Below are 26774 nucleotides of genomic sequence, written 5' to 3'. Positions count from 1 at the left end.
GCTTTGTTACAACCAGAACGACAACAGCCTGGTTCTGCAAAGAGATCGCGAAAAGCCAGCAATTGCAGTTTTCTCAATGTGATATAATATGTTTGTGTATTTGAAGAAAACTCTGTTATTTCTTTGTATGTATAATGGCGATGTGTCTATTTTGTTTCCCTTTAGTTAAAGAGTACATATAAGCTTACATCGGTTTAAAGTATATATTTGTTCAGTTACACGGAAATGCTTTTAGTAAAAATCGTTTTGTCAGTAAAATCGCAATAGTGAAAAACATTCCGAGTGATTGAATAAATTCACTGGTTTAAGATCTGGCAAGGCATTGTGCTTTATGAACTCCCTTTAAGATGCACTCTTATTCTCAAATAAAATTAACCACAATTAATACTTTTGTATAATATTCCAAAAAGGATGAATACATGTCGAAAACAACGGTTCTTATGAAGGATAGCGAGTTTAATTTGGAAGAAATGAGCATAAAGAAGGGTATTTATTCCTTACGAAACTATAGTCGATCACGGTAAATCTTTAAGCATTATCCAATCATTTAATATTTCTTTCCGTTTTCAGCTATTAAATACATGATTATAATCTTGTTATCAGTTATTAATATTTTCCATAAATGCATTATTTAGTAAGTAGTAAAAGGATTATCACTCAAAATTCGTATTTGTTAAACATGTATATGTATTGATTTTGAATAAGAGTGTCACTTTAAGGCTTTAATCAAGTGTAACAAGGTCCTTATTGTGTTTTACCTTTTGATGCTATTTGCTTTTATCTTAAACTATAATTCAAACATATGGGGTTATCTTCAGTCGTTGGTGATCGACAGAGTACAAAACATATATAGGAGACTGACTCTTCGTTAAATGTTCGATTAATTTGTTGTTTATGCCTCGAATGATATACTGTCATATATGTTTAACTCACCTGAGGTATGTAGCCTCAAGAAGTGGCCTTTTACCAAACAATTTCAAATAATGCCCCTTGGGTTCAAAGCTGGCCACTCCTCTGGGTCCCAGGCTTTCTATATACTTATTGCTGGTGCAGTTAATCTGTAAAATCATTGAAAATATTTCTCTCTGAAACCGGAAGGCCCAGACCCTTGATATTTGGACCAGGTATGTAATCTCATGTAGTGGTTAGAAACTACCTTAAACCATACCAACCAATGCTTTCCATAACAACGAATGTAATCCATATCAACCAATAACTTTACTAAGCTACCAATGATTTCCTCTGCAACCACGTTCTTCCTTAGTAACCGATGGCTTTCTAAGTAACCAATAATGACCCCCTTGGCAGCCAATGACCTACTTGGCAACCATTAACTAACTTAAGCATCCACTATCTTATTCAGCGAATGACCATTACTGCCCCCCAGAAGCTTCCTACATCCATAATAGTAAACTACAACTATTTAAGCAAGCAATAACTCCCTTAACTACAAGTGCCACCGTAGCAACTACCTACAGCCAAAGCAGCCAATGACTTCCTTAGTAACCACTTACTTCTCAGCTACTATCTTCGTCCAAAGTAACCAATGACTTCCTTATCCACAAATGACCTCCTTACCAACTGCCTAGATCCACAGCAATCAATTAATTTCGTATGAACTAATTACTTCCTTGGCAGCCAATGATTACATCAGCAACAACCTTCATCATAGCATCCAAACAATGACTTCCTTAGCAATCTTTTACTACCTTAGCAACCAATTTCTTGTTAAGCAACCACTGGCTACCTCAACAACAATGATTTCCTTTTCAACCAATGGCTTCCTTATAAAAGACTTTCTTCTTTTGCAACTACCTAGATCCAAAGCAATCAATGATAATCAATTTCTTTAGCAACCATTGACTTCCATAGCAACAGTCGGCTTTCATTGCGGTGTAACAATAGTTGTTCGGTATAATTATATCAATATCAGATGCCAGGGGGGTGATAGCGTTTAATGTTAACCTAAGAACGTTTATGTCAACTGGGGCGTTATATATATTGAACGTGAGATGTTTGTCAAACATTATGCCCCCCCCCCCCCCGAGCGCAGGATTATTTGGACACTTGAATGAAATATGCATGGACCTCCAATCCAAGTTTGAGTGTCATGGGTGCAGGCATTGTCAAGTTATCACACAGACAACCTTCTGTGTTAAAGGTCACTGTGACCTGGACCTTTGACCTGATAAGCCCTTAAGTTAAAAGGGCTCATCTACAGGTCAGGCCCAACCCCCTAGTCAAGTTTGAGGGCCATGGGTGCAGGCATTGTTGAGTTATCACTCAAGCAACATTTTCACAATCAAGGTCACTGTGACATTGTCCTTTGACCCGATGACTCCTAGGGGTCATCTACTGGTCAGGCCCAGCCTTCATGTCAAGTTTGATGAGCATAGGTCCAAGCTTTGTTGAGTTATAACTGGGAGAAGCTCTGTTAACTTTTTCATGTTAAAGGTCACTGTGACCTTGACCTTTGACTCAATGAAACCCAAAATCAACATGGGTCATCTACTGGTCAGCCCCAACCTTTATGTCAAAATTTATGAACAAACGTTCAGGAATTGTTGAGTTGACTTCAAGGTCACTGTGACCTTGACCTTTAACTTGATGACCCCCAAAATAATTAGGGGTCATCTACTGGTCAGGCCCAACCTCCAAGTCAAGTTTGGGGGCCATGGGTGCAGGCATTGTCGAGTTATCACTCGGAAAACGTTTTAACATTCAAGGTCAATGTGACCTTGACCTTTAACTCAATGACCCCTAAAACCAATAGGGGTCATCTACTGGTCAGGCCAAACCTCCAAGTCAAGTTTGAGAGCCATGGGTGCAGGCATTGTCGAGTTATCAATCACACAACTTTTAATCATTCAAGGTCAATGTGACCTTGATATTTGGTCAGATTACCCCCAAAATAAAAAGGGGGTCATCTTCTGGTCAGACCCAACCTCCAAGTCAAGATTGAGGGACATAGGTGCAGGCATTGTCAAATTACCAATCCGACAACTTTTTATCATTCAAGGTCACTGTGACCTTGAACTTTGACCCGATAAGCCCTAAAATCAATGGGGATAATCTACTGTTCAGACCCAGCCTCCATGTCAAGGTCTAGGCATTGAATCACTCGGACAAGCTTTAAAAACCTTTTACCATTTAAGGTCACTGTGACCTTGACCTTTGACCTGATGGCCCCTAAAATGAATAGGGGTCACCTACTGGTCAGGCCCTACCTTCTCATGAAATTTGATGACCATACATCTAGGAATTGTTGAGTTATTACTCGGACAAGCTTTGGTCTACCGACGGACCGACCTACCAAACGACATGTGCAAAGCAATATACCCTTCTTCTTCGAAGGGGGGCATAATAAACAGGTTAGGAAAACAATAGTTTGCTTCTGCCCAATGTAGCTACAATAATACTTCGCGAAACAGACGAGCTCAAAATAATTTCCAAAATGATGCACATGTATAAAGTTATGAAATTTGGTATGTGAAGGCGTACCTTGGGATTGCATTTGGATTCACCAGGGACAATTTAAGGTATCTGACCACCAAATAATCTAGTTGTCCACTAGTTTCATTAACATTAATGTAAAATATTGATGAGATTTTTTAAGACTGAAATCGGATGTTAATTACATACTTTGCATTATTTTAAGGCCTAAAAATATTTTTGTTATATTTACCCTTTCTGTACTCAAAACATTTTCAAATAATACCAAAATAATATGGTGTCACTAGGCATATTTGTGAGGATGATACCTTAGACATGAAACTTGGTTTTAGCAAGCTCATGTGCCAATTTTTAATGGGACTGCATTCTGTTTCCACTCATTAAGTAGAATTTGCCAGTGGCCTTACTGTTGACTGTTTAATTGTTTTAACAAAGTGGCCTTTATTTGGAATGTTTTTAATTTTTACAAATTGGCCTTTTTAATAAAGGTGGAATGTTTTTTTTACAAATGTTGAAAGTTGTTCTAATTTAGAAACTGCCCTTCATGTTGGATGTTTTTGGTTTTTAGAAAGTGGCCTTCATGTTTAATGGTATTTTTACCAATTGCTGTAAAAGTTGAAAGTGGTTTTTAGCAAAAGTACCTTGATGTCCCTGTAACATTTGTTAATAATTTTTTTTAAATGGGAAAAAGGAAACATTCAAAACCATGAGCAAGAAGTTACAATATGTAATTTATTTCATATAACAAAACTATAATAATGCCAACAATAGCAACAACAATGAAAAATCAACTCTGGCCAGCAGAAACAACATTCCACTATTTGCCATCATAATGTTAACTAGTCACATCTGACAGCAATATATATCTCAAATCATTCCAGAACAAATTCAAGCATTGGTTTGAAAGACCTGAAGAAGTAATTAATAGCAAGAACACATTTATATGTACATAAGGAGGTCTGTTAATGTGATGTTATGTTACTAAAACATAACAATAACAAGTCCTATTGCAACTGATTGGAGAATCATCATCCCCAATCCATTTGTAAGCTCAAATCACAATCTTCAACCCTTATTTCAATGGGCAGCCAGGATCACAATCTTCAACTCTAGTTTCATTTGGAAGTTCCCATCACAATCTTCAATCCTGATTACATTTGTAAGCTCGGATAATGTCTCTGATGGGTGCCCTGCAGACGGGACACTTGGCACCACGGTCCATGAGGTGACGTCCGCAAGGGAAACACACGCACATGTGTCCACACTGGTAGAGCACGGAGTCACTGTGGTTATCCAGACAGATGAGGCAGTGTGTGTCGTTGACGGGCGTGGACGTCACCTGTGGTGTGGTCTGAGAGGGAGCCTGGGCACCTGTGTATAACAAATACAATACATTTAAAAACAACAATATTGCTTCATTTTAATTATACAAGTTAAATTTCATGATTTACTAATGAATAGACGAAATTATGCATATTTAAATCAACTTACATGACCATCTACATGTTTAACATATATAGCACTTCTGGCACACCAATCAGCATAAACAATCTTGCAGATATGAGATTAACCATATAGATGAAAGATCATTTTAAATCAGAAAATTCAAGCTTGAATAGACTTTAAATCTTACATACAGTTACCAACCTTTCGCCCATTATTACAATAAAACCAATACAACATGAGCATCCCTACCTGCAGCAGCAGCGGCAGCCAGCCCGGCGGCTACTTCCTGTCTGATGGAGCGCTGTATGTCCATCTGCAGGTCAAAGCTGACCTTCATCATGTTCTTCATCTCCTCAAGCTGGGCCTTCAATGAGACTATCTGACGACCCAGATGCAGGTTCGACTGGAAGGAGATAGGAAAATACTTTATTTAGAAATTGTCCTAATACATGATTTTCTTTCCATAGTAAAGTTCTGTTTTTAAAAAGAAGGCATAATTTCACAATATTTACACCTCAACTTCCGTTCCTTAAATGAACTGCCTTTCGGCAATTGCATTCGAACGCAACATCTTCGGATCGCAATTCATCGCATAACAATATACATAAAAAATTGATCTTGTTATTGTTTGTATTGTGTCAGCAGGTCCCGTAAAATATAAATCAACATTTTAGAAAGTGCTAAGTTATTAAATTTTAAAAATTTTGTTGCCAAGTGTTTCAATTTTACTTTTAAAAGTGATTTCAAGTGGTTGATCTTTTCCTGCGTTATTGTGACGTCATTTGAAAAAAATGTTTCCGGTAACAGTCGGGTAGACCTTCCTATTTACAGAATGGGTAAGAAAGGTTTACTAACAGGTAATCCGAAATGAAATTAAGTATTTTTTTAAACGTTTCTTGAATAAAAAAATGAACTATTGGTGTAAATATAAGGAATGAATTGCGGGGTTGATGTCATTATCGGGGATAAGAACGCAATTGGGCTGGTCAAAGTACGCGTGGAGTCCTTCGGACTCCACACACTTAGACCACCCCAATTGCGTTCATACCCCGATAATGACATCAAGCCCACAATTCATTCCTTAAATGATGTCATTAATCTAATCACTTTGTTAATGCGAACAATTTTGTGAAAAATTGGCCCAATGATTGCGAAACATAAATGATACAGTATTTGAAACAAGGGCTTTTGTTAAAGGATGCTTAGAAGGATATCAATCCATAGGCCATAAAATCCAAAATTGAATCCTTGGCTGTACAGAAATTTTCATTAAAGCAATGACAGCCAGATATGGACCCTGATTTTTTTGTCAAAAGCTTAATACTAAGCATTTTTGGGTGGGGGGATTTCTGGTGGAAAAAGTGTGTCCTATACACTAAGATTTATGGTATTTCTGACAATTCTTCCAAAGGTGAAGGCTTGGAAGTTCAAAACAACAAAACCTGGGGCCAATGTTACTTTATGGCCACATTTCAATAACTCTTTTATCTCTTTTATCTCAATTATAATGGACTATAAGCATACCATTTTGTAGAATTGGCATGTCTTAGTTTTAGTTTGTAGACATAGCAGCTGTACAAAATTGAAGAGATAATTTGTGTAACATGCCATATATCTGAGAGACTTCCCAGGGGATTTTGGTCTGAATTCCAGGGGATTTTGATATTACACCAGGGGATTTTTAGGCGACAAAAATTTGCGCAATATCTGCATTTATAATATAAGAATAAATACAGAAATACATTCAAATTACAATTATTTTTGGACTTAGTCATCATGGTCCTTCATGGAATTTCGCACTCATAATATTAATATTATTGATGCTTTCCACTGTCAACCTTAAGCAAGTTTTGAAAAAAAAAAAAAAAAAAAGGGTAAAAATTGCGGGGGATTTTTCCCCCCACCGGGGGATATGGCATGTAGACTTAATCTTAAATATTTCAGAGAAAAACTTCCAAAATCAATGACTAGGAAATTCATACATCCAGTTTTAAGCCCAATGTTGAAACTAACACATCAGACTACTTGTTTCTGATCCCTACCTGTGAGTAAGGTACAGTTGTAGCAGTGACACTGTGAATGGACACGTTGTCCCAGTTGTTTTCATTAGGTGGGGGAATGCCCAGTTCTGAGAAGTCGTTCTGGACGTGGAGCTGGGACTGAGGAATGGATCGAATAAACTCCTGTACCCTTTCACCATCTGAACCTGTAGCCTCGAGATGGTTCTGTGAATGTAGAGAATAACATTTTTACAACATGCTTTACTAAATGCTAATGAGAAATTTTAATAAAACACACCGTTTCTTAAACTGTGAAAGATGCATGTGTCGTAAGCGATGTGATGCATCAGTAAGTAAGATTCAATGCTTTGTATACAACGATGTCAATTTTATGTAAGTTTTTGAAAATTTTCTTGTTTTCTTGCAATTGTAACATATGGTGTCTAGTCCCTTTAACCTAACAGGTTATGCCATCATTTGAAGATGTTGTGACTATGTGTCTTATTGTCTTATTATAATTATGTGATTATTTTTGGGGCTGTTGCATGACACAGGAATATAACAATACTGTAAGATTAACTTGAAAAAAAAAATAAAAAAAGGAAAAAACCATACCCTGAGATGGCGCTCGAGGACATTCCTGAGCTCTCCGTCAAGTGCGGTGGTAACCAGTCTCCTGTGCACGAGCTCACTCACTTCCTGTACGAGCTCCTCCTGCTGGAATTCCTCTACCGTGTGCCAGTTGATTTCCTGGGCACTGTCATTTTGGGAAAATACATTCGATTAACATAAGGTTCTGCCTTTGGCATTAACTACATGTCTCAGCCATCAGCTGACATAGCTACATTAATCAGAATTATCATGATTTGAAATGATTGCAGCATTTTAGTTTAATTATGATGATTATGAGTTAAGTTGTACATAATATTTTCTAATTTCACAACTATATTGACACTCTCAATCAAACATTAAAAACTAAAGAAACATTTACTTTCACTTTAAAATATAGATCTATACTTGTTCCTCAAGTAAATTAAAATTGCCTGTCTTACGCAAGAGCCTTTATAGTTACAACACAAACTCACCTTTCAGCAGGGGTCGGGATGATTGGAGGGGCTGGGGGAGTTGCAGGGACATTGTTCAATATAGAACCCAGCAGGCCTGGAATATGTACAACATACTGTTAGAATCATAATCCTTGAAAAATAACACTTAAGGTGACCATATTATCATTGCACGTAGGGTATGATCGCTGTGTACTTATTATATTGATTATATTGGTCGTTTAAGACAGGGTTTAATGGATTTTTTGAGTGAAATTTTCAATTTTATTTTTTGAAAGACATGACCGTGTAATGGCCAATGAACAACTTTTGTTTAAAAATGTGGGACGATTTTATCAGATCTTCATATCATTTAAAGCAGATTGATAAGTCTCTTTCTTTTATAAAGTAAAAACTTAATGCTTCTAAAAGTTTTGAGAGTTACAAATACAACCATTACGAATATTCTTTTATTGTACATGTGGAATATAACTTCGTAGAGTCATCATTTTGCTCTACTAAATTAGCGTGTAACTGGGCTTTAAGGAAAAGAATAATCACAAAATTAATCATTATTTAATACAAAAATGGCAACTTAATGCGTAATATCCAATGTATCAATTTACCTGGTGATAGTGTATATTAGGGCCAAAATACAAGTTAAGTATCTACCGTAATACCCTCAGGCTGGTACTATACCTCCGCTAAACCAAATGCAATCACATAAGTATACTCTTTTTCAATTTTTGGAGAACACAACCATTTGGGTGTACATAATAGCATTAATACCTCTAGGGTCCTGCACTCTGCTATTGTAGTCTACAGGGCCAATGGACGATGCCCGTGAACTTGCCGAGGAAGAACTGGCTGTGGTCACTCTGCTAGACACACTGTCACGTCTCTGCTGCTCAACTGCTGGGGGTCTCGGGGAAACTGTGTCTTGGATGGGGGTCTGTCAATGAAATTGATGTTATAAACTTTCTTCACTATTTTGTTCATTGTGTGAAATCAATTAGCATTTACTGAAAAAATTGTGCTTATAGATAATATTATTTATTTAATCAGGGCTCATTTGATTTTGATTTTTTTATGTCAAAAGCACTCAAATAAGTGGTTATGTTCCAAAAACAATGTCATATAATTGAAGTCCAAATTTTTTGTATCATACAATGAATGCGTACCTGTGCTCTTGGTGTCAGGATGGGCGATGGTGTGGGCCTGTGATTCTGTGACACAGAGCGGATACTGCCCCGGATAATGTTCTCCAAGTTCCGTCGGAAACCTGCAGTCTGGAGCATGCTGGATACACGCTGTTGCTGGGAGACACCTTGGATCTCAATGACAACTGCGTCAGGTCTGTGTTCTTCAACATTGCGAGAATTGAGAGGAACATTATCTTTTCCTGCAGCCTGGACCGTTTCACGAACTTCAGCATTCTTTCTCATGAACTGGTTTATGTTATTTCTGTTATCTTGTCCTGTAACAGGTCTGTTGTTGTTCTGGATTTCTCTCAACTCATTCTGTCGTTCACTGCAATAAAATTCATGTACAAAAAGATTATTAAAAGGGTAGTCATATAATTTTATGAATTCCATAACAGGTGGTCAACTTTGCATTTGTAGTTACATGTAGACATGTACATGTACATACTTTCTGAAAACTGGTATATATATATACACAGTAATTGTTTTGTTGAAAGGTTTCTAACATTAGCAGGTAATGAAAAGCAATATGGTAGTCTAGGAGATGTGCAAGGCAGACTCATGAGACACAGAAATAAAAATGACCAAATAAGTGTACATGTACTTTGAATTCTTTGATGCAAAAGATTGAAACATTCTTCCATGATTATTTATTTATTATTGGTGTTAAATTTACTTATGAAATCACTTAATAAATATCAAAATAAATAAAATTATAGAATGTCATTTCCATTGAATGCCCTGGGACAATCCATTTGTAAGGGATTGGTAATAAATAACATTAAACTGTGCTATGTACAAAATAGTAAATATTACCTTCTTATTCTTTCCAAGAGGACATCCATTCCGTCCATTTTACTTTCACTTTGCGGTTCAGCTGGGCTAACGTTGCCAGAATCTATGTTTTCCAAAACTGGAGTGACACCGCCTTCTGCCATCGTCTCGTTTTTATATTGAACAGGTCGCTTTTCGTTTTTAATCCTTATATACCCGGGTTATTTTAATAAATTACGTCAACCCACACCAATGTTTTGGTCTGTTTATCAACTGACTCATGGCAATTGTTGCTCGGCTGTTGTTATCTACGTTGTATTAGCCGCAGAGGAATCGGGACACAGATCTTGCTTCGTGGAAAACCTTGAACTAAATATAGCTATTACTAAAATAGCTGAAAATAAACCAACGGAGACGTACGGACTCTGTCGGTTGAAAAATCGGGACATCCGGAAGCTGATCGTAAAGGATCGGAAAAGACCGGAGGTCATTTGGCGGTAAGTTTTCCTTTCACTTTTGTTTTGCAGACGAATCTGAACATGGCAACTATTGACGGTTTGTTTGAACAAATAATTCACTCGGAAAAAGTTGCACAGCAAAGAAAGACATTGCTTCAAGAATGTAAGTATTTTGTCCTATTACCTTGTTTTAAACTTAAATCAGGGGCGTATCCAGATAACGTTAGCAGGGGCGTAGCTTAGGGGGTGACCTTGCGCCCCTCGCTAAAAACAGAAATTTAGGTGGAATGTGTGTGTGGGGTGGGGGGTTCTCCACGAGAAATATATCAATAGTCCAAAATGCTGGATTTTGTGCGTATTTTATTACTTATACAATTTATTAGATCTACACTGAAAGATAAAGTGAGCATGAACGATTTTAGGAAGTGGATGCGCAGGCCAATTGCTCGCCCCCCCCCCCCCCGGACCTGCTAGCGTGGTTTATTTACATCTTGTCCAGAATCAGTACTCTTGAGATTTTTAGCATTGCTTTGTTATCATAGCTTCGCATTTATAATTTGATATCGTTTGAGACGTGAGTTATAATATACTTACAAGTTCATTCACGTTAACTCAGCAACTTCGCCTGTGTATCTTAAGTTAAGATGACACATCAAGAAAGTTATTTTTCTTTATTTTATTCGAAAGAACAAGGTTTCAACTTAATATAACTGAATGCAGTGGGTCCAAACAGGCCCTTACTAACAAACAATAAATCAGCTTATTAACACATTAACTATAAAGAGTAAGATACGTTATCGAATTTAAAATACTAATTATAGTATGATGAACATAGTCAAAACACAATACATTTCTGTTTTAAAACAAGCACCAGCCATATTGATTAAGATAGCAATAAATAATCCGTAGTTGGTCAATCAAATATTTTTTTATATTAATTGTTAAGTATTCTGTTTGTCCAATTCTACTGAACATTATTTTCTAGTGCTTTCAAGAATGGTGTAAACAAGAGTAAGCGAGGTAATAAATTATATTTAGTTATGATGAAAAACTTTAACATTTTACTTTTCTAAATAATATAGTTTATACTTAATGCATATTTTATCATGTACAAGAAATAATCTAAATGATCCTTATATACCAAAATAACATATCTTACGTCTTCAAGAATATTTACCAACAGGTATAAAATGTTATAAAAACTTATCAGATCTAGCCAATATCAATGTGGGAAGTTATGATTTGTTTTCAAACAGTTGCATCAGAATAAACACTAGTTATAATAAACATTGACACTGAATATGTATATATATATATTCATAGTCTAGTCGCACTTATAGTCTGTCTTTTTTTTGTATATTTTTAACCACAATTATCATTCTGTTATATCAAATATATAAGGCTGTAAACATGTACATGAAGAGTTAGCTTCCTCTTTGTAACATATTGATCTAATTTAGCCTTTAAATTCATTAAAATGCTTAAAATTATATGCATAACGTATCTGATGAACGTATCTTACTATTTAAAATAAATAAAATTCTATGTATATACATTGTTAATGAGGATATTTTTGCGTGGTTTCACAATAAAATAATTCAAAATACCTTTCTTTAAATCGACTTTTATCATTTGCATATTAATATAACACCATAATGAAATTAATTCGCATGTTAACACGCAATTCTAGGAATCATAATTATAACATTTACAATGCTTACTACTCAGATCAAAACACAGGTTTAGTAAACACACACATACATTGTCTATTGTAGGCCTTACTGGCAGTATGACTTAGTTTGGTATGCATGACTTGATAATCCCTATGTCAGATTCATTCAACTTGAATAGTCCTCGTGACTTTCCTGTTGGCGTTGGACCTTCAATACAGCAAATCACGGCTTTCATGTTAAGTGGCCTAACTCATCAGGAGCATTTGGCCATCTGTACGGTTTGACTTCAATTCAACTTTCTTCCATGAATGTTATGTCAATGGTCTCACTTTCTATGTCTATTTAAGTACCCTTTCCAACATACCATTTCTCTTCATAAATGGCAGCAACAAACTCTCCTGACTTTAGATCTGTAATTGAAATACTATTCGGAGTGTCTGGTCGTGTGTTTCTGGTTTTAAATTTTTCTATCAACTCTTCAGATAGTTGCGCTTGTTTCATTTGTTGATTTTCTTAATTTCTTGTGATCTGATGTTGCCTTTCTTTGCTGCAATGTCCAAATGCTGCATAACTCACCTTCTATCAAGCAACCGTCACAGTGAAACAAGACCACTGAACTGAGGTGTACCATTCTTTGCTTGTTGGAAAGGCAGCATATAGTTTCATGGCTCCGTTAATTCGTTTATGTTTTGTTTCTTAAACATACTCTCATACTCATTTGAGAGTAGAATCTGTAGTTGAGACATTTGGTTCTAAACTCCCCATGCAAAGAAATCACTAGCAGCCTGAATACTAATTTTGCATTGTTTAGACGGCCTCAGATGGTGTCGTTTTGGCTGTTCCACCGATTACATCACATGGCCCCTTACCATGTTTGGATTCAAAGTAATTCCAACACGCACTCATCCCGAAAAGCTCATTGTGCCACTCGGCAATATAATAAATGGTTATGTACAGTATTGTGGGGATGGATTATCAGTCGAATAATGGTTTGATTTTCACGGTTTTATTAAAATATTTTACATATATTCATATCTCATAAGATACGTTGACATGCATAAGATAAGTTATTCATTTGCCATCTGGATACTCTTTCTAAACTACTACATGGTCTGTTTCATTTACCTTAATTATGAATAGACCATTACTAAAATCATATATATCAATAGTTATCCTAAAATAATTGAGATATAACAATTTCAATCGCAAAATTTACTCACTTTGTCTTTGTCATTTATCTTCGACGTTTCAAACGTTTGAGGCATTCAAACTTAATGTGTAATAAACAAAAATGTCTACATCATGGTTTAGGCGGATGTAAAAATATTGATGATTTGCATCTATGCCATTTAGCTAGATTTATTTCAGGGTGTGAATCAATTAAATTATTTCTAGAACGTATCTTATTCGAACGCAACTGAATTGCACATTAAATTCAATGCTCAATTATTTCGCCAATTTGATTTGACATATATATGCTTTTCGGTTATATATTAAAGCACATAACTGCCTGTAACTAAATATAGGTTTAGAACGTATTATGACCATTTTGTTTCAGATATTGAGGCTCGACTGGGAACGTATCTGATGGATTTTTTTTGTGCAAACCCAGTCGTGATTGAAACAAAGCCTAAAACTTACTTTTTATCCATTTTACCTGTATGGTACTTTTCATTAAGTTTATCTATATATATTCTTTGTTTGATTGAACCCTTTTAAAATATTACGCTGCCATTTATAACCAAAAATATTTGGCTGTAAATTTAAGGAACGTATCTTATTCGAAAATTTGGGACAATGAATGTCTGGCATGCATACAAAAAATAGCAAACACAGCAGCATTTTATCCTTGAAAACGATTAGTCAAACCTTCCTTCTTATGATAAAATGAAAAATAAATATTATTTGATTAACTTCAGTATGCATAGTATCGCATGTACAATGTGGTGTATATCATTTGTGACAGCCCAAAATGACCAAAAACAGCTAATATCTGATATAGCCACAGCAATGTGACAATTTGTATACTAAAAAACTGATTGGTTTGAGGAAATATTGATATTGTTCAACACACAGATGCCCCCAAACCCACCTTAACATTATTTATTGTCAAAATATATGCATGGGACAGCCGATTTACAAAAGTTACTGAGTTAACATGGAATGAATACAAGTACCCTGATCCTGGTTAGTCATATGTCATGTTAAAGCTGCACTCTCACAGATTTACCGTTTTAACAAAAAAACATTGTCTTAAAATGAGCTCATTTTTGCATAAATATCTGCCAACCAGTGATAAAAGACTGCTGACAAAAGATCAAACTGCAGATTTTGAATATAAATTTCTGTTCCAAAATTAATGTTTTATGGCTAAAAGTGTTACAAACGGTTTAAGAACAATGCATAAAAAAAATCACATTTTGAACCTAAATATAAAATTCTCGATCTAATTTTTCGTCAACAGTCTTGTATGACTTGTTTACATGCATTTTTGCATAAATTGGCTCGTTCCAAGAAAGAAAAAAAAAGTTGTCAAAATGTTCAATCTGTGAGAGTGCAGCTTTAAATCCTGGGAATTGTTTTTTATTTAGCTTTAGAAAATACTGTACACTAAAATAAATAATTCCAGATATGAAATAACCAAAATCATCTTCATGACTTGGGTATCATAGAGTAGTTGTCATCCTCATCAACATCAACATCATCATCAACATCGTTTATAATATACTTTTTTGTACCTTGAAAATAAATTAATCTTATATATTATAAAGATCTGTACTATAATTTTCATGTTTTTTTTACTTAAAATGTTTTTTTCAGTGCGTCAAGATGTTTTTACAGCACAGGAGAAAGGGAAAGAACTGGAGAAAAGGTTTTCTGAACTAAGGGAAATACTAAAAGCTAAGGTGAGCAAAACTGGGGATTAAAACCATATTGATACATTCAGCAGTTTGCACGGATGTCATTTTAACTAATCATCAATTTCATTAATTGATAAAAAAATCTGGTAGAAAATAAAAAAGAATTTTGCTCCAGTCACTATGTAATAGCAAGGTATTTATTTCAGCTTCTGCTTCATTTTCAAAACCTTTTTTTTGCTGCAAACTGTGTGAAAATACATGTGACTTGTACATGGAAGATGTTGCTGTTAAATATATAAATTAATTCTTATTAATGTTATTGTAATGGATTTGAAACAGTTTGATTTTTCACTTAATCTAGACTATAGAATATGAAACAAACTTGGCAGTGATTTTTTAGGAACTATTTTTACTGCCTGTACCATGAAAATTGGGGGAAAAGTTGACTTAGGGAAAAATACAAAATCAGTCCAAAAGAGCAGGGAAAAATACAAAATCAGTCCAAAAGAGCTAATATAATGGCAAATATTCATTTTTTAACTTTTTTATGCATACATTATGCTGTGAAAGAGTAAGTCTTGTCAAGATTTTGTTTATATTTCAAGAAATTCATTGCTTTTTTAATCATGAATAAAAGCTGGTTAAATTGATCTAATTGGGATTTTTTGGGGGGAAATGGACAGTTTTCGCAAGGGGAAACAGCCTTTAGAAGGCAGTAAATTGCATAAAAAAATCACTGCTTGGCTACGATTATTTAAGCACAAATTTTTAAATAAGCCTGAAAATTATTTCCTTATACAAGCTCTTAAATTTTCTTTACAATTTGAACTTAAGCATTTCTTTTTAACTAAAAAGCACTGTATAGAGTATATTATATTATAATGTTGTAAAAAGTAATACAAAGTACAAAGTAATGTAGACTACATTTTTCCTGCTTTCCTGAACATGAAACATGAATTTATTTTTTAGCATGTCACACTTTCGAAGTTGATAAATCCTTTTGTATGATATTGTTTCAGTTGGATGAATTGAGCAGACACGACCTAACTGTGAAATGGCTGAGCAGCCAGGAGCAGATATACTGGGACCAGAAACAGGAACTGACTGAACAGCTGAAGACACTCAGGGAGGCGGAGGTTAACTATTGTTATGAATAAAAGGATGATCAAGTAAGAAGGATGATCAAGTTAGAAGGATGATCAAGTATTTCTGAAAATTGATCATTTACAAGTAAAAAGTTGGCAATAATCGATTGCACAATCATGTGATCGCTCATCTTTATGCCTGTTTTCTTTAAAAATACATAAATTGTGGTAGAAAACCATCACGGACCTATAAATCATGGTTTATAGGTCATTGATACCGTAATAGTATGAATTATTTGGTATTCCACTAAAATCGTTGCGCTCATCATTGAAGACCAGGGCTTCCATTAAAGAAAGAACGTTCAATAATATTATTACTCCCTAAAATTGGGCTAAAACTTCCAAAATTGAGTCCTTGAAGCACAAAAATTTCAATAATTTTTTAGAAAACTTCCAAAGATGAAGTATTTTCATCATTTATTAATACTAATAGTTTGTTCATAAAGAATACCTTAGCTGTTATCTTTACTTTAGTGTTAAAATTTAGTGTGAATATTTTAATTATTTTAATACTTACTTCACAAAATTGATGCTATCAAACCAAAGGGCACAACAGGGTGTAGCAAAAAGGCAGCAGGGTGCTGGAAAAGGGTAGATGGGTAGATGTTGCTATTTAGGCCTAGCTGGAGCACTGATTGTAGAGAAATTCCTTTTGATCAACTAAACAAAAACAGATTGAAGTTAACATCTGATTTCATTGCTTGGTAAATTTTAAATGTATTCAAGGTCTGCATAACAGAAGTGATTTTTTACAGTATTCAAGAAGTTTATTTCACATTGCAGATTTGTCTAAATTTGGAACTTTCTACTTGTTTAAGATTCAATTTGTTTGTAGAGGGAGCATGTTACAACATATGAGAGAGACAGACTGTCATGGTGTGAGAAGATGTCAGGTCTGGCAGAGCGGTACGGCCTAAGAGGGGCGGGCAGGGAGACCAGACATACAGAACAAAGACAGCAGCTGCACCAGCTCAGGGAGGAGATGGGGGCCCTTCAGGCTGGTAAGTGGAGCTGCTGCAATGTCAGAGGCAGATACACCCACAGTGGGATCGGCAGGGAGATGAGAGGTACAAAACAACGACAGCAGCTGCACCAGCTCAGGGAGGAGATGGGGGCCCTTCAGGCTGGTAAGTGGAGCTGCTGCAATGTCAGAGGCAGATACACCCACAGTGGGATCGGCAGGGAAATGAGAGGTTCAAAACAACGACAGCAGCTGCACCAGCTCAGGGAGGAGATGGGGGCCCTTCAGGCTGGTAAGTTGAGCTATCGTAACGTTAGTGGGAGGTACAGTCTCAGTGTGGTCGGCAGGGAGACCAGACATACAGAACAAAGACAGCAGCTTAACCGGCTTAGGGAGATGGGAGCTCTTCAGGTTAATAAGTGGGGCTGTTAACATTATCAGAGGAAGGTACGGCCTAAGTTGGGTGGGCAGGGTGACTAGAGATGTAGAACACAAGACATCAGTTACAGCTGCTCAGGGAGGAGATGGGGGCCCTCCAGGCTGGTAAGTGGAGTTGCTGCAATGTCAGATGGAGGTACAGCCTCATTTGGGTTAGCAGGGTGACCAGAGATTCAGAACAAAGACAGCAGCTGCACAAGCTGAAGGGGAAATTGGGGCCCTTCAGGCTGGTAAGTGGAGTTGTTATAATGTCAGTGGGAGGTATGGCCTCAATGGGGTCAGGGAGATGAGAGGTACAGAACAAAGACAGCAGCTCACGGAGAAGATTGGAGCCCTTCAGGCTGGTAAGTGGGGCTGTTACATTGTCAGATGGAGATACGGCATCAATTAGATAGGGAGACCAAGGATACAGAATACAGAGACAGCAGCTGCATCAGCTCAGGGAGGCGATTGGAGCCCTTCAGGCTGGGTAGTGGGGCTGCTTAAATGTCAGAGGGAGGGCATGTCATTGCCAAGTAGCAGTTAAATGGCATACTGTTTTAAAATAATCAGTTTATATGTATGATGCTTTATTGAATTAGTTTGTTTAAAAGAAGGCATACTTTGTTATTCCTTACAAAAAACAACATCTGTACTTAATCAATGATTTCATATTTTAGAACTGCAAGCCTATAAAGAAAAGGAGGCAGTCGTTGTCAAGTGTAGAGAAGAGAGGGACAGTATGAGAACCAAGCTGGAAAAACTGCAGGAGGATAACAAAAGTAAGGAATTCTTGTTATTTTAAACTCAGATTTAGTTTTACATATTGTCACCCTAGAGCCCGAACTCAATAACAGCAGCATAGATGTAGAAGCAGTTTTTAGTTCTTGCACTAAGATGACAAGATTGAACTGTCACTGAAAGATGACATTGATGACTATAGAATTATTTATTTATAAATTTATTTTATAGCATATAATGACCATATGAAAAATGTCAATGTATTTATTTTGTAAGTACCTATAATTGAAAATGGAAAATGTCAAGGAATTGATCTCTTGTTATCCAAATTGTTTTGAGTGCTAATTTCAATCTTTATGATTAGAAAATAAAACACATTGAGATGTTGTCCACAAAACCAAGTTATACATAATTACTTTGGATATTTATAAGTGATTAAATGGATATTTATAAGTGATTAAATTCTTTCTGAATATGAAGTATGAAGTTTTCACAAGTGTATCTTCTAATCATAAGATATTGTCTAGATATCACCCATTAATTGAATGTAAACTATTGTCAATTTGGATATATGTAGTAATATACTAAATGATGAAATAGCCATATAAAAATTTTGATTTATAATATTTTCATTATTACAAACAATCTCTTATATAAATCATAAAAAAGAAAGTTAGAACTGCAATTCTAGACAAAAGAAAAACATGTGATTTCTTTTTTTAACAATGCATCATTGACTCTGAAAAGTTACTGAATAATTGAAGAAGACCCTAAAATATCATATGATATCAAATATTATATATATAACCCCAGATATGTTATGTTTACTTTGACATTGTATAAATATCCATCAAAGTTTGTTTTATCTCCACTGGTCCTTACTTTATCTCTTTTCTTCATTTGACAGAGTTGGCGAGTAGTCTGTGTACAGAACTACAGATGACCGAAGACCTGGAGGCTGAGTGTCAGTCCATCTCAGACCAGCTGAACACTGACCAGCAGTTTATCAGGTAAGTCAATCTGGTGGCTTGTAATTGCAACGATGTCTTTTAGTGTTGTCCATTAAAGTATTAAAGTGCCAGTCCATCACTGACGAGCTACACTTGGACCAGCAATTTGTCAGGTTTACAAGTCAATGTTGTGGCATCTGATTGCAGCCATGTCGTTTAGAGTTGTCTTTCTGAAGTTTTTGTTTTTTATATTTTCAGACTTGTTCATTTCTGTTCTGAGGCTTCTTAAATTTTCAAGATTACAAGCCCAGGGCCTACTGTTCAAAATCCTAATTTCAATCACTATTTTACCAGTAAATAAATTTCATTAAATCTGTTATTTGGTGACGATTATGAATAAACATTGAAATCATTTAAACAGCCTACAACAACAGTTAGATGAAGAGAAACATCGCTCCACAGTTCTCGGCTCTGAAGGGACCCAACTACAGTCAGAACTAAACCAGCTACACCAGCAACTCTGGCAGCACCAGCTCAAGCAACGACAGCAACAGATGCTTCAGCAGGTAGTAATTTGGGCCATTTACATTCACATCAATGATAAAATATAATTATGCATGAGAAAAGAGCTGGTTTACACTTTTCTGATTTTGTCAGCCCTGATCCTCCTTATAAAACTAAAAGCACCTACATATAAGTTATGTTAACTAAAGGAAGACTTTATTTCCTTAAACACTCACTGTTGAAATGTTTTAATTAGTAAAAACACTTTGCATTTAATTAAATACTGCTTTTAAAAAAACAGGACTTCACATACTCCTTGGGAAAAAAATCTGGGGGTAAAATGCCCTTTCAACAAAATTCTGAAGCTGTGCAGTTTTGGCTCATAGTGACTTAAGTTATGAATGATGGTATTGATAAAAACTAAGTATTTAGGAAGCTCGTGTTAGGGATTGGTTAGAAAAAGGTCAAGGTTGTTGCTTGTACTTAGATTGCCAAAACTTCAATTTGCCCGAATTATTTTATCGTACAAATTAAATATCTGATTTTGTCACATTGCAGCATTTCTAATTAGTATTTTAATGGCCTTAAACACTCAAGCAAAGTGGACATGCATTGTTTTGTCAAGCCTCTATTGAAGGAATTTCCCTGACAGATAACCTGAGTACCTGAGGATGACTCAATTTTCTAGCAACGGAATTTCTGTGCATCCCTGGTGCCCCCCAAATCATATCAACTGTGGTCGAAGTTAGCATAAACCCGCAAGCCCTTCCTGGTAAAATGTCTTCTGGGCTTGCTCAAATTCTGAATTTTATATAGCAGGGCTTGTTAAAAAAATTTATGCTAAGCAATATTATAAGAATTCAGGCTTGTTCATCAAAAAGTCTAATTTCGATGACTGTATCACTCCAAGTTACTGCAAGAGACCACCAATTTTTCAAGCATGAAAGACACTGTAAGGACCCCCAACTAAAAAATCTTTAGGAAAACCCCATGCCACTAAAGCCCATATCAATATTATTAGTTTTTCATTATGAATCACAGTGTTGGGCAAAGATTATATATAAATCATTTAATTTTATATGACATTTATCAGGGGTTCTTAATCTCAGAGTCAATCCTATAGTCAGGCTGAAGAGCCTTTTATTTGAGACTTATATTGTACAGTTGTATTAAAAGATTTTTTTTCTCTGCCATAAGTATCAAGAACTGTTGGAACTAGGAAGAATTTGTTTTTCCAGAAACCTTTGCATCAAAAACAGCAGAAAGTACCTTGAAATTAATATTAGGGTCTTTGGAAACAATTTCAAAAGGGGTCTTAGCCCCATTAACCCTTCTTTTAGCATGAATCCATCATGTCGGAAAATAGCTCATTGAGCTAACGTTTCTTGTTAACACATTCCCGACTTTAAATGCCGTACATATTCTTGTATCTTGTACTCAAACAGACCCCATTGCTGCTTGAAAGAACCCCTGATTATAAAATTAGTATTTTTCATGTCATTGTTGACTTAGCAGAAACAGCAACAGCAGCAGCAGTGGAAACATGAACATAACAGGAAGGTGCACAGTGGTAAACAACACCCCAACACAACGTCAAATGGATCTGCTCAAGTCTCTCGTGTAACCCAGGTCAGTGGAACAATTGCTTCTACTGAGTCAGGACACAAAGTGATTTTATGCTTGACTTTCCATGTATTTCCTCGTTTTATAATTCTGATTATATACAGTTATGGTTCATAAAACACCAAAAGAACAGGGTAATGGAAAATAAGTTTATTGTTTTAAATGTTCCAATTCAAATAAAATAAATTAAGAAAAGGCAGCTTTTGAAAGTCAATGCTATTTTGTCAAGCAAGATTTAGGCCCCTAGCATTGTCACCAATCGCAGGGCAATTTAAAAAAAAAAATGTATTTTGAAACCATAAATTCTACAAACTTGCATTAATGACACCTGTCTTATTTTACATGATTTTATGACTATAAGTATCTATCATGTGTTTCCGGTACTGATAGAAAAAATCTGACCTGAGGGCACGAGCGTAAGCCAGTAACGAGGCTTGCCGAGTAACTGGCCATGCAGCGTGCCCGAGGGTCGTTTTTTTCGATCCGGACCGGAAAAACATGATTGATATTTTTTCTTACATATCTGAAATTATCAATCTGTGGAGAAATTGCCGTAGAAAACACAATTTGTACAGTTCACCAAAAAGCACGTACGACATTGTTTACCAACTTCAAAAAGTGCAGTAATTTTAAGTCACTATTGACGTCAAATAGCTCCTCTAAAAATCGCGTTTTTATGATGATTTATTTTCAATTTTAATTGAAAGTCTTGCATACTTACATATTTGATTGCGCTTTATTGAAATGGCATGATATACTTTTAATAAAACATACAATAAAAAAAAGAAGTGGCGTGTTGTTGCGCGTGACACATCTTACATGGGGGGTGTAAGACGGGTTTGTCAAGCACTGGTCACATGATCGGAAACACACGTTCGGTTTGCAAGAATTATCTTTACTCTTTCATTCAGTGTATATTTTGATATGAACTAAATATATGGAGGAGTGTAAATACTACCTTGATAAAAGTCTTGCAGGCACCCTCAATATTAGAATATGGTAACTGTGTTTGAATGAAATATGGAAATACATGTACATCAAGGACAGGGGTTCTAAATTTCAGGTTTAATCCTGAAATCCGGATAATAAGAGTTTTTTAACCTTCAGACTAGAATTGTACTGTTGTAAAGATTGTTTTTTCCTTGAATGTTTGAATCAAAAACAGTACTGGTAGTACCTTAAATTGAATATAAATGACTTTGGAAACAATTCAAAAGGGGTCTTACTCTTCTTTAGGCATGAATCCCTTATACTCAAATTACGGCTGATATTTTTCAGGATTGATAATTATCAGTTGTAAGAACCCCTACTATGAGAAAGTACTTATGGTCCTTGAGTCTAGTGTTTGCACATAAAGGGGAGTGGAACATAATTGAAAAGATTATCTTTAACATTATGACATGCAGTACTTAACATTTATTCAGTTCAAGTTCAAATTGTGACAGTGACAAAAACGTTTTTTTCTCTCAAACAATTGCCATCTCAGAAATAACTGAGTCTAACTTTTCCATCAACAGAGTTGCAACCTGGAATCAAAATAAGTCCTCACTGTATGCTTTTATTGCTGACATGAGCACAAGTGGTCAGTGCTCAGCATGAGCTAATTTTTGATCTGGTGATTGTCTGTCATTCGACCGTGGTCTACATTTTCCTTCAAAAACCTACACCTCCTATTAATCACTGGGAAAATTTCAACCAAACTTCACAGGATTGCATAAATGTATGTGCATGTATGAATATGTATCTCACAGTTGCATTCTTTTAATAATTTTGAAACAATGATATTTAAAATACATTTGTGTTGAAGTGTCTTTAAAAGTCATGGTTGAACATAACAGTAATAGATAATAAGGAAACATTATACAATGCAATTGAAGTGCCAGTCGATTGTCATTTAAAAGATATATAAAAGACCCCTGCTTAAATGAACCTTAAGATGCAGAAATTTCCAAACCTGGGTTAAGAGGCTACTTGTCTTAAGCAGCCACTTTGACCTTTTCCCAAAGTTGGCACTTTAAAACAGTTTTGACTGTATGTATAAATCTATATACATGTATTATATATAAAAAGATTTTTTTTTTTATTATTATATTATTGTTTTACTATCATTGCTTGTATAAACTCAAAACTTCATGAACATATTCACAGAAATGTTTTGTGTTTTAGGGACAAGTTATATAACACCAACTTGAATATTGTAGAGTTACCGCTCTTTGTACTTTTTTAAATAAATACATATGTTTTGAATATTATATGCCTATTTGAAGAAGGGAAGTACTGTATGTTCAACTGCGGCGTATGGCCAGGAGGCATAAAGTATGATGTCCAATCAATAACTTTATAAGTTAAAAAGATGGCCCTATATCGCTTGGACAAAGGGTTATAAATTATAACCCTTTGTCCAATGAGGTGAGCGATATGGGGCCATCTTGGCCCTCTTGTCTTTTGTTAGAGGAAAAGCCACACTGCAATAATTGATTCTAAGATTATGCAATCTATTATGAGCGACCTCAGTCGTGAGCAATTTTTTCTTTGACAGTACTTGTTTATTGTTTTATGCATAATTTTACACAGATTACATTGTTTCCCTTTCATACAAAATCCCAAGATTTTAATTGTCTCTTCACAGAATTGACCTCAAAGTTGTTGAATTGTACCAATTTCATTAAATAGCTGTAATTTTATGACATTGGTTTTACTTTCATTTCAGTATGGGTCAAGTTGCGTTGAAATCAATAATGAAGTGTTCTCAGACTCTGACGACCTTCTTGATTCTCAAGGTCACCTTACCGAAGGTCAACTGCAGGTCACAAGAAACAATGGTGACTATATACATAGTTTGAACAGTAATGTTTCTGGAAACTGTGAAGTGGAATCGCTGGATGACCCAATGCTAGCAGAAAGTGGCCATTGTGATGAGGCTGGTAGCAAAGGTCAAGGTCAGACATCTGGGATTGACGGTTTTAAGGATGGACTTGAGAAAGATGAAACTACAGAAACTACAAAAAGAAGAATATTTCGCTCGTTTAGAAAGTTGTGATAGTTTATTACAACAAAAACAGTTCAAAACAGTTATAGCACTGTTACAATGACTCTGCTATACTTATATTTAAAATTGGAAGTTGAAATTTTTTGCCTGTTTTCATTTGTTATGAATGTTCAAGATTATGTTAATCAATTTATTATTAATCCCCCGCCACGGAGTGGGGAGGGGATTATAGGAATGCACTTCATCCGTCTGTCAGTCTGTCTGTCTGTCTGTCTGTCCGTCGGGCTGTAACATTTCGTGTCTGTGCTATAACTTACTTATGCATTGATGGATTACCATATTACTTGGTACAAATGTTGTCCTCATTGAGACAATGTGCAGTGACCTTGACTCGGGTCCATACCTCAAAGGTCAATACCACACGAGACACTTTAAGGTCAGAGTACACATTCTCTTGTCCATGCTATAACTTACTTATGTATTGATGGATTACCATATTACTTTATCGAAAATACTTAAGGCTTGCTATTTCATCGATGTTATAAATCAAGGACTCATTTTCCTTCTTTTTTTAGCCAAAATAACCTTAACATTGATCTGACCTACACTACACACAATATGAATAACTTTAACAAATATCCTTTTATAATATGTTCATATATCCAAGAATATTTAGGTTACCGATCAAACAACTTGTATTTTCTATATTCCCACTCTTGACCAGTGGTTGTGTACAATTTTTGTCAGATTCAACGTACCAGTACCAGTCAGGTTGCAATAAAACCCATAATATACTAAAAAACAATGGCGGGGGATATGGCCCTCCTTTGGACTGCCTTGTTACAATCTAAAATAATAATTGAAATAATAAATAATCTTATTTTTAAAATCTACTTTTCTTGCACTTTTCTATGGCAACAATTGTATCACAGTTATGCATATATTTTTAATGGTCTGATAGACACAGGATAAACACAGGATATTTACATATTGGTAGATACTCTTTTTTTTGGGGGGGGGGGGGGGACTGAATTGTTTACAATTTATACCAAAAGAGAATATAAGAAATACTTATGATTTATCATGTTTGAAAAGTGATCAAAACTGTTGTTATTGATAAAACATCATCAAATGTTCAAAATAAAGCCTCTATTTAAATAATTATTGTTAAAAATATGACACAAACTGCTATATATATATATAAAAAAAATATATTGATGAAAAACTGTTAGTAATGCTTTTAAATATTCAATCATTAAAGGCTTGAATATACAAAATTCTATTCTGAGGCTTTTTGCCTTTATTCATTGAAGTGAGTCAAATAACTCTATTTCAACAAAGTTTGAAAAAATCACTATAGGAAGTACCTTAAAAATGATAAAATGACTTCGAAAAACAATTTCAAAAGGTACCGTAGCCCCTTTACCCTGCCTGCTATGTGCATTATGGAATACTCCCACTTAAACAGAACCTTGGCTATGTTTTAGGATTGACATTTTATTATACTCAGCAGTCAGAACCACTGTTACATATATATAAACTTATATGATGAGATTTATCTCTATATAAGATCATAAAGTGTGAATGTCAGCAAAAGTGAAAAACTTCATAAATTATAGTTTAAGTTCAAAAACCTCATAAATTATGTTCAGTTCAAAGTCTAGTTATAAAGGTCAATAATTTTTACTTTGAATCAAAGAAGGAAGCTCATGGTTCACTTTCTATGAATGGTAGCACACTAAATTGAAATACAATCAGATTTTATATTTAAACATCCGACACTTAGCTATAGCAAGTTTCACATATTTATTACCGTATCATACCCAACAACAGTTTTCCCTCATTTGAATCTGAAAACATTTTCCTTATTAAGATATATTATAATGTATTTTTCTTTCTTTTTTTACAGACGATAAGGTCTCTGTTTTCATTTTTCAATGCAAGTTGTCAGGCGTAAACTCAATTTAAATAGTTTGGGGATTTTAGGGGAATATATAGAAGGACAGTATCATTGTGGTAAACTAGCCTTTCCAATTACCTCAAATTCTTTAGAAGAATTAATATCGCATCCTTGCATTCTTACTACCTGAATTCATTTTTTCTCCTTGATATTTATGAATCATGAAACATATATTGTTTTTTGACAAGTAGAAAAAATCATCAGCTTGTTATTTTGAGATCTCTAGTTGAAGTGGCACAATATAGGTTACACTTGATAAATAACAATATTATTTTGATGCATTATTATGTTTAACTAATTTGGACTTAAACAATCGAAACAAAAAAACCCATCTGATTTGTTTATAGATATAGTAGATATTGGCAACATTTCGGCACTTTTTTTAAAAAATGGGGAAGTTGTGGCCACGTTACAGCTATTATTTAAAAAAATAACATTTATAAAGGCTTATGTATTCATATGCACGTACACAAATCATATGCTTTTATGTTTTGTTCATTAAAGACAAATGAGTTAAACTTAATAATGCACTAAAATTAATACATTTCTTTTGTGGACATATCAATTGTAAACC

General features: G+C 35.1%; 2 protein-coding genes across 2 annotated transcripts; one reads left to right on the top strand and one right to left on the bottom strand.

Annotated features, from left to right (window-relative positions):
* Positions 1-369: 369 nt before the first annotated feature.
* On the top strand, positions 370-25407 carry LOC128212046 (adenylate cyclase, terminal-differentiation specific-like). The gene is made up of 11 exons (XM_052917289.1): positions 370-486; positions 1099-1124; positions 10446-10539; positions 14870-14955; positions 15930-16046; positions 16891-17056; positions 18114-18215; positions 19082-19184; positions 19546-19690; positions 21144-21257; positions 23962-25407. The coding sequence occupies exons 3-11, from the start codon at positions 10458-10460 to the stop codon at positions 24289-24291; spliced, it is 1245 nt and encodes a 414-aa protein (XP_052773249.1). The 5' UTR covers positions 370-486; positions 1099-1124; positions 10446-10457; the 3' UTR covers positions 24292-25407.
* On the bottom strand, positions 4166-10183 carry LOC128212045 (uncharacterized). The gene is made up of 8 exons (XM_052917288.1): positions 9961-10183; positions 9124-9472; positions 8732-8894; positions 7985-8060; positions 7515-7656; positions 6942-7124; positions 5149-5302; positions 4166-4824 (listed from the first exon to the last, which is right to left on the bottom strand). Exons 1-8 carry the CDS (start codon positions 10080-10082, stop codon positions 4595-4597), a joined length of 1419 nt encoding a protein of 472 aa, XP_052773248.1. The 5' UTR covers positions 10083-10183; the 3' UTR covers positions 4166-4594.
* Positions 25408-26774: the final 1367 nt, after the last annotated feature.

This window comes from Mya arenaria, chromosome 12, assembly GCF_026914265.1.
Source record: "Mya arenaria isolate MELC-2E11 chromosome 12, ASM2691426v1".
Lineage (NCBI taxonomy): Eukaryota > Metazoa > Mollusca > Bivalvia > Myida > Myidae > Mya > Mya arenaria.
The sequence above is the reverse complement of the archived record's forward strand: the minus strand, read 5'-3'. Positions and strand labels throughout refer to the sequence as shown.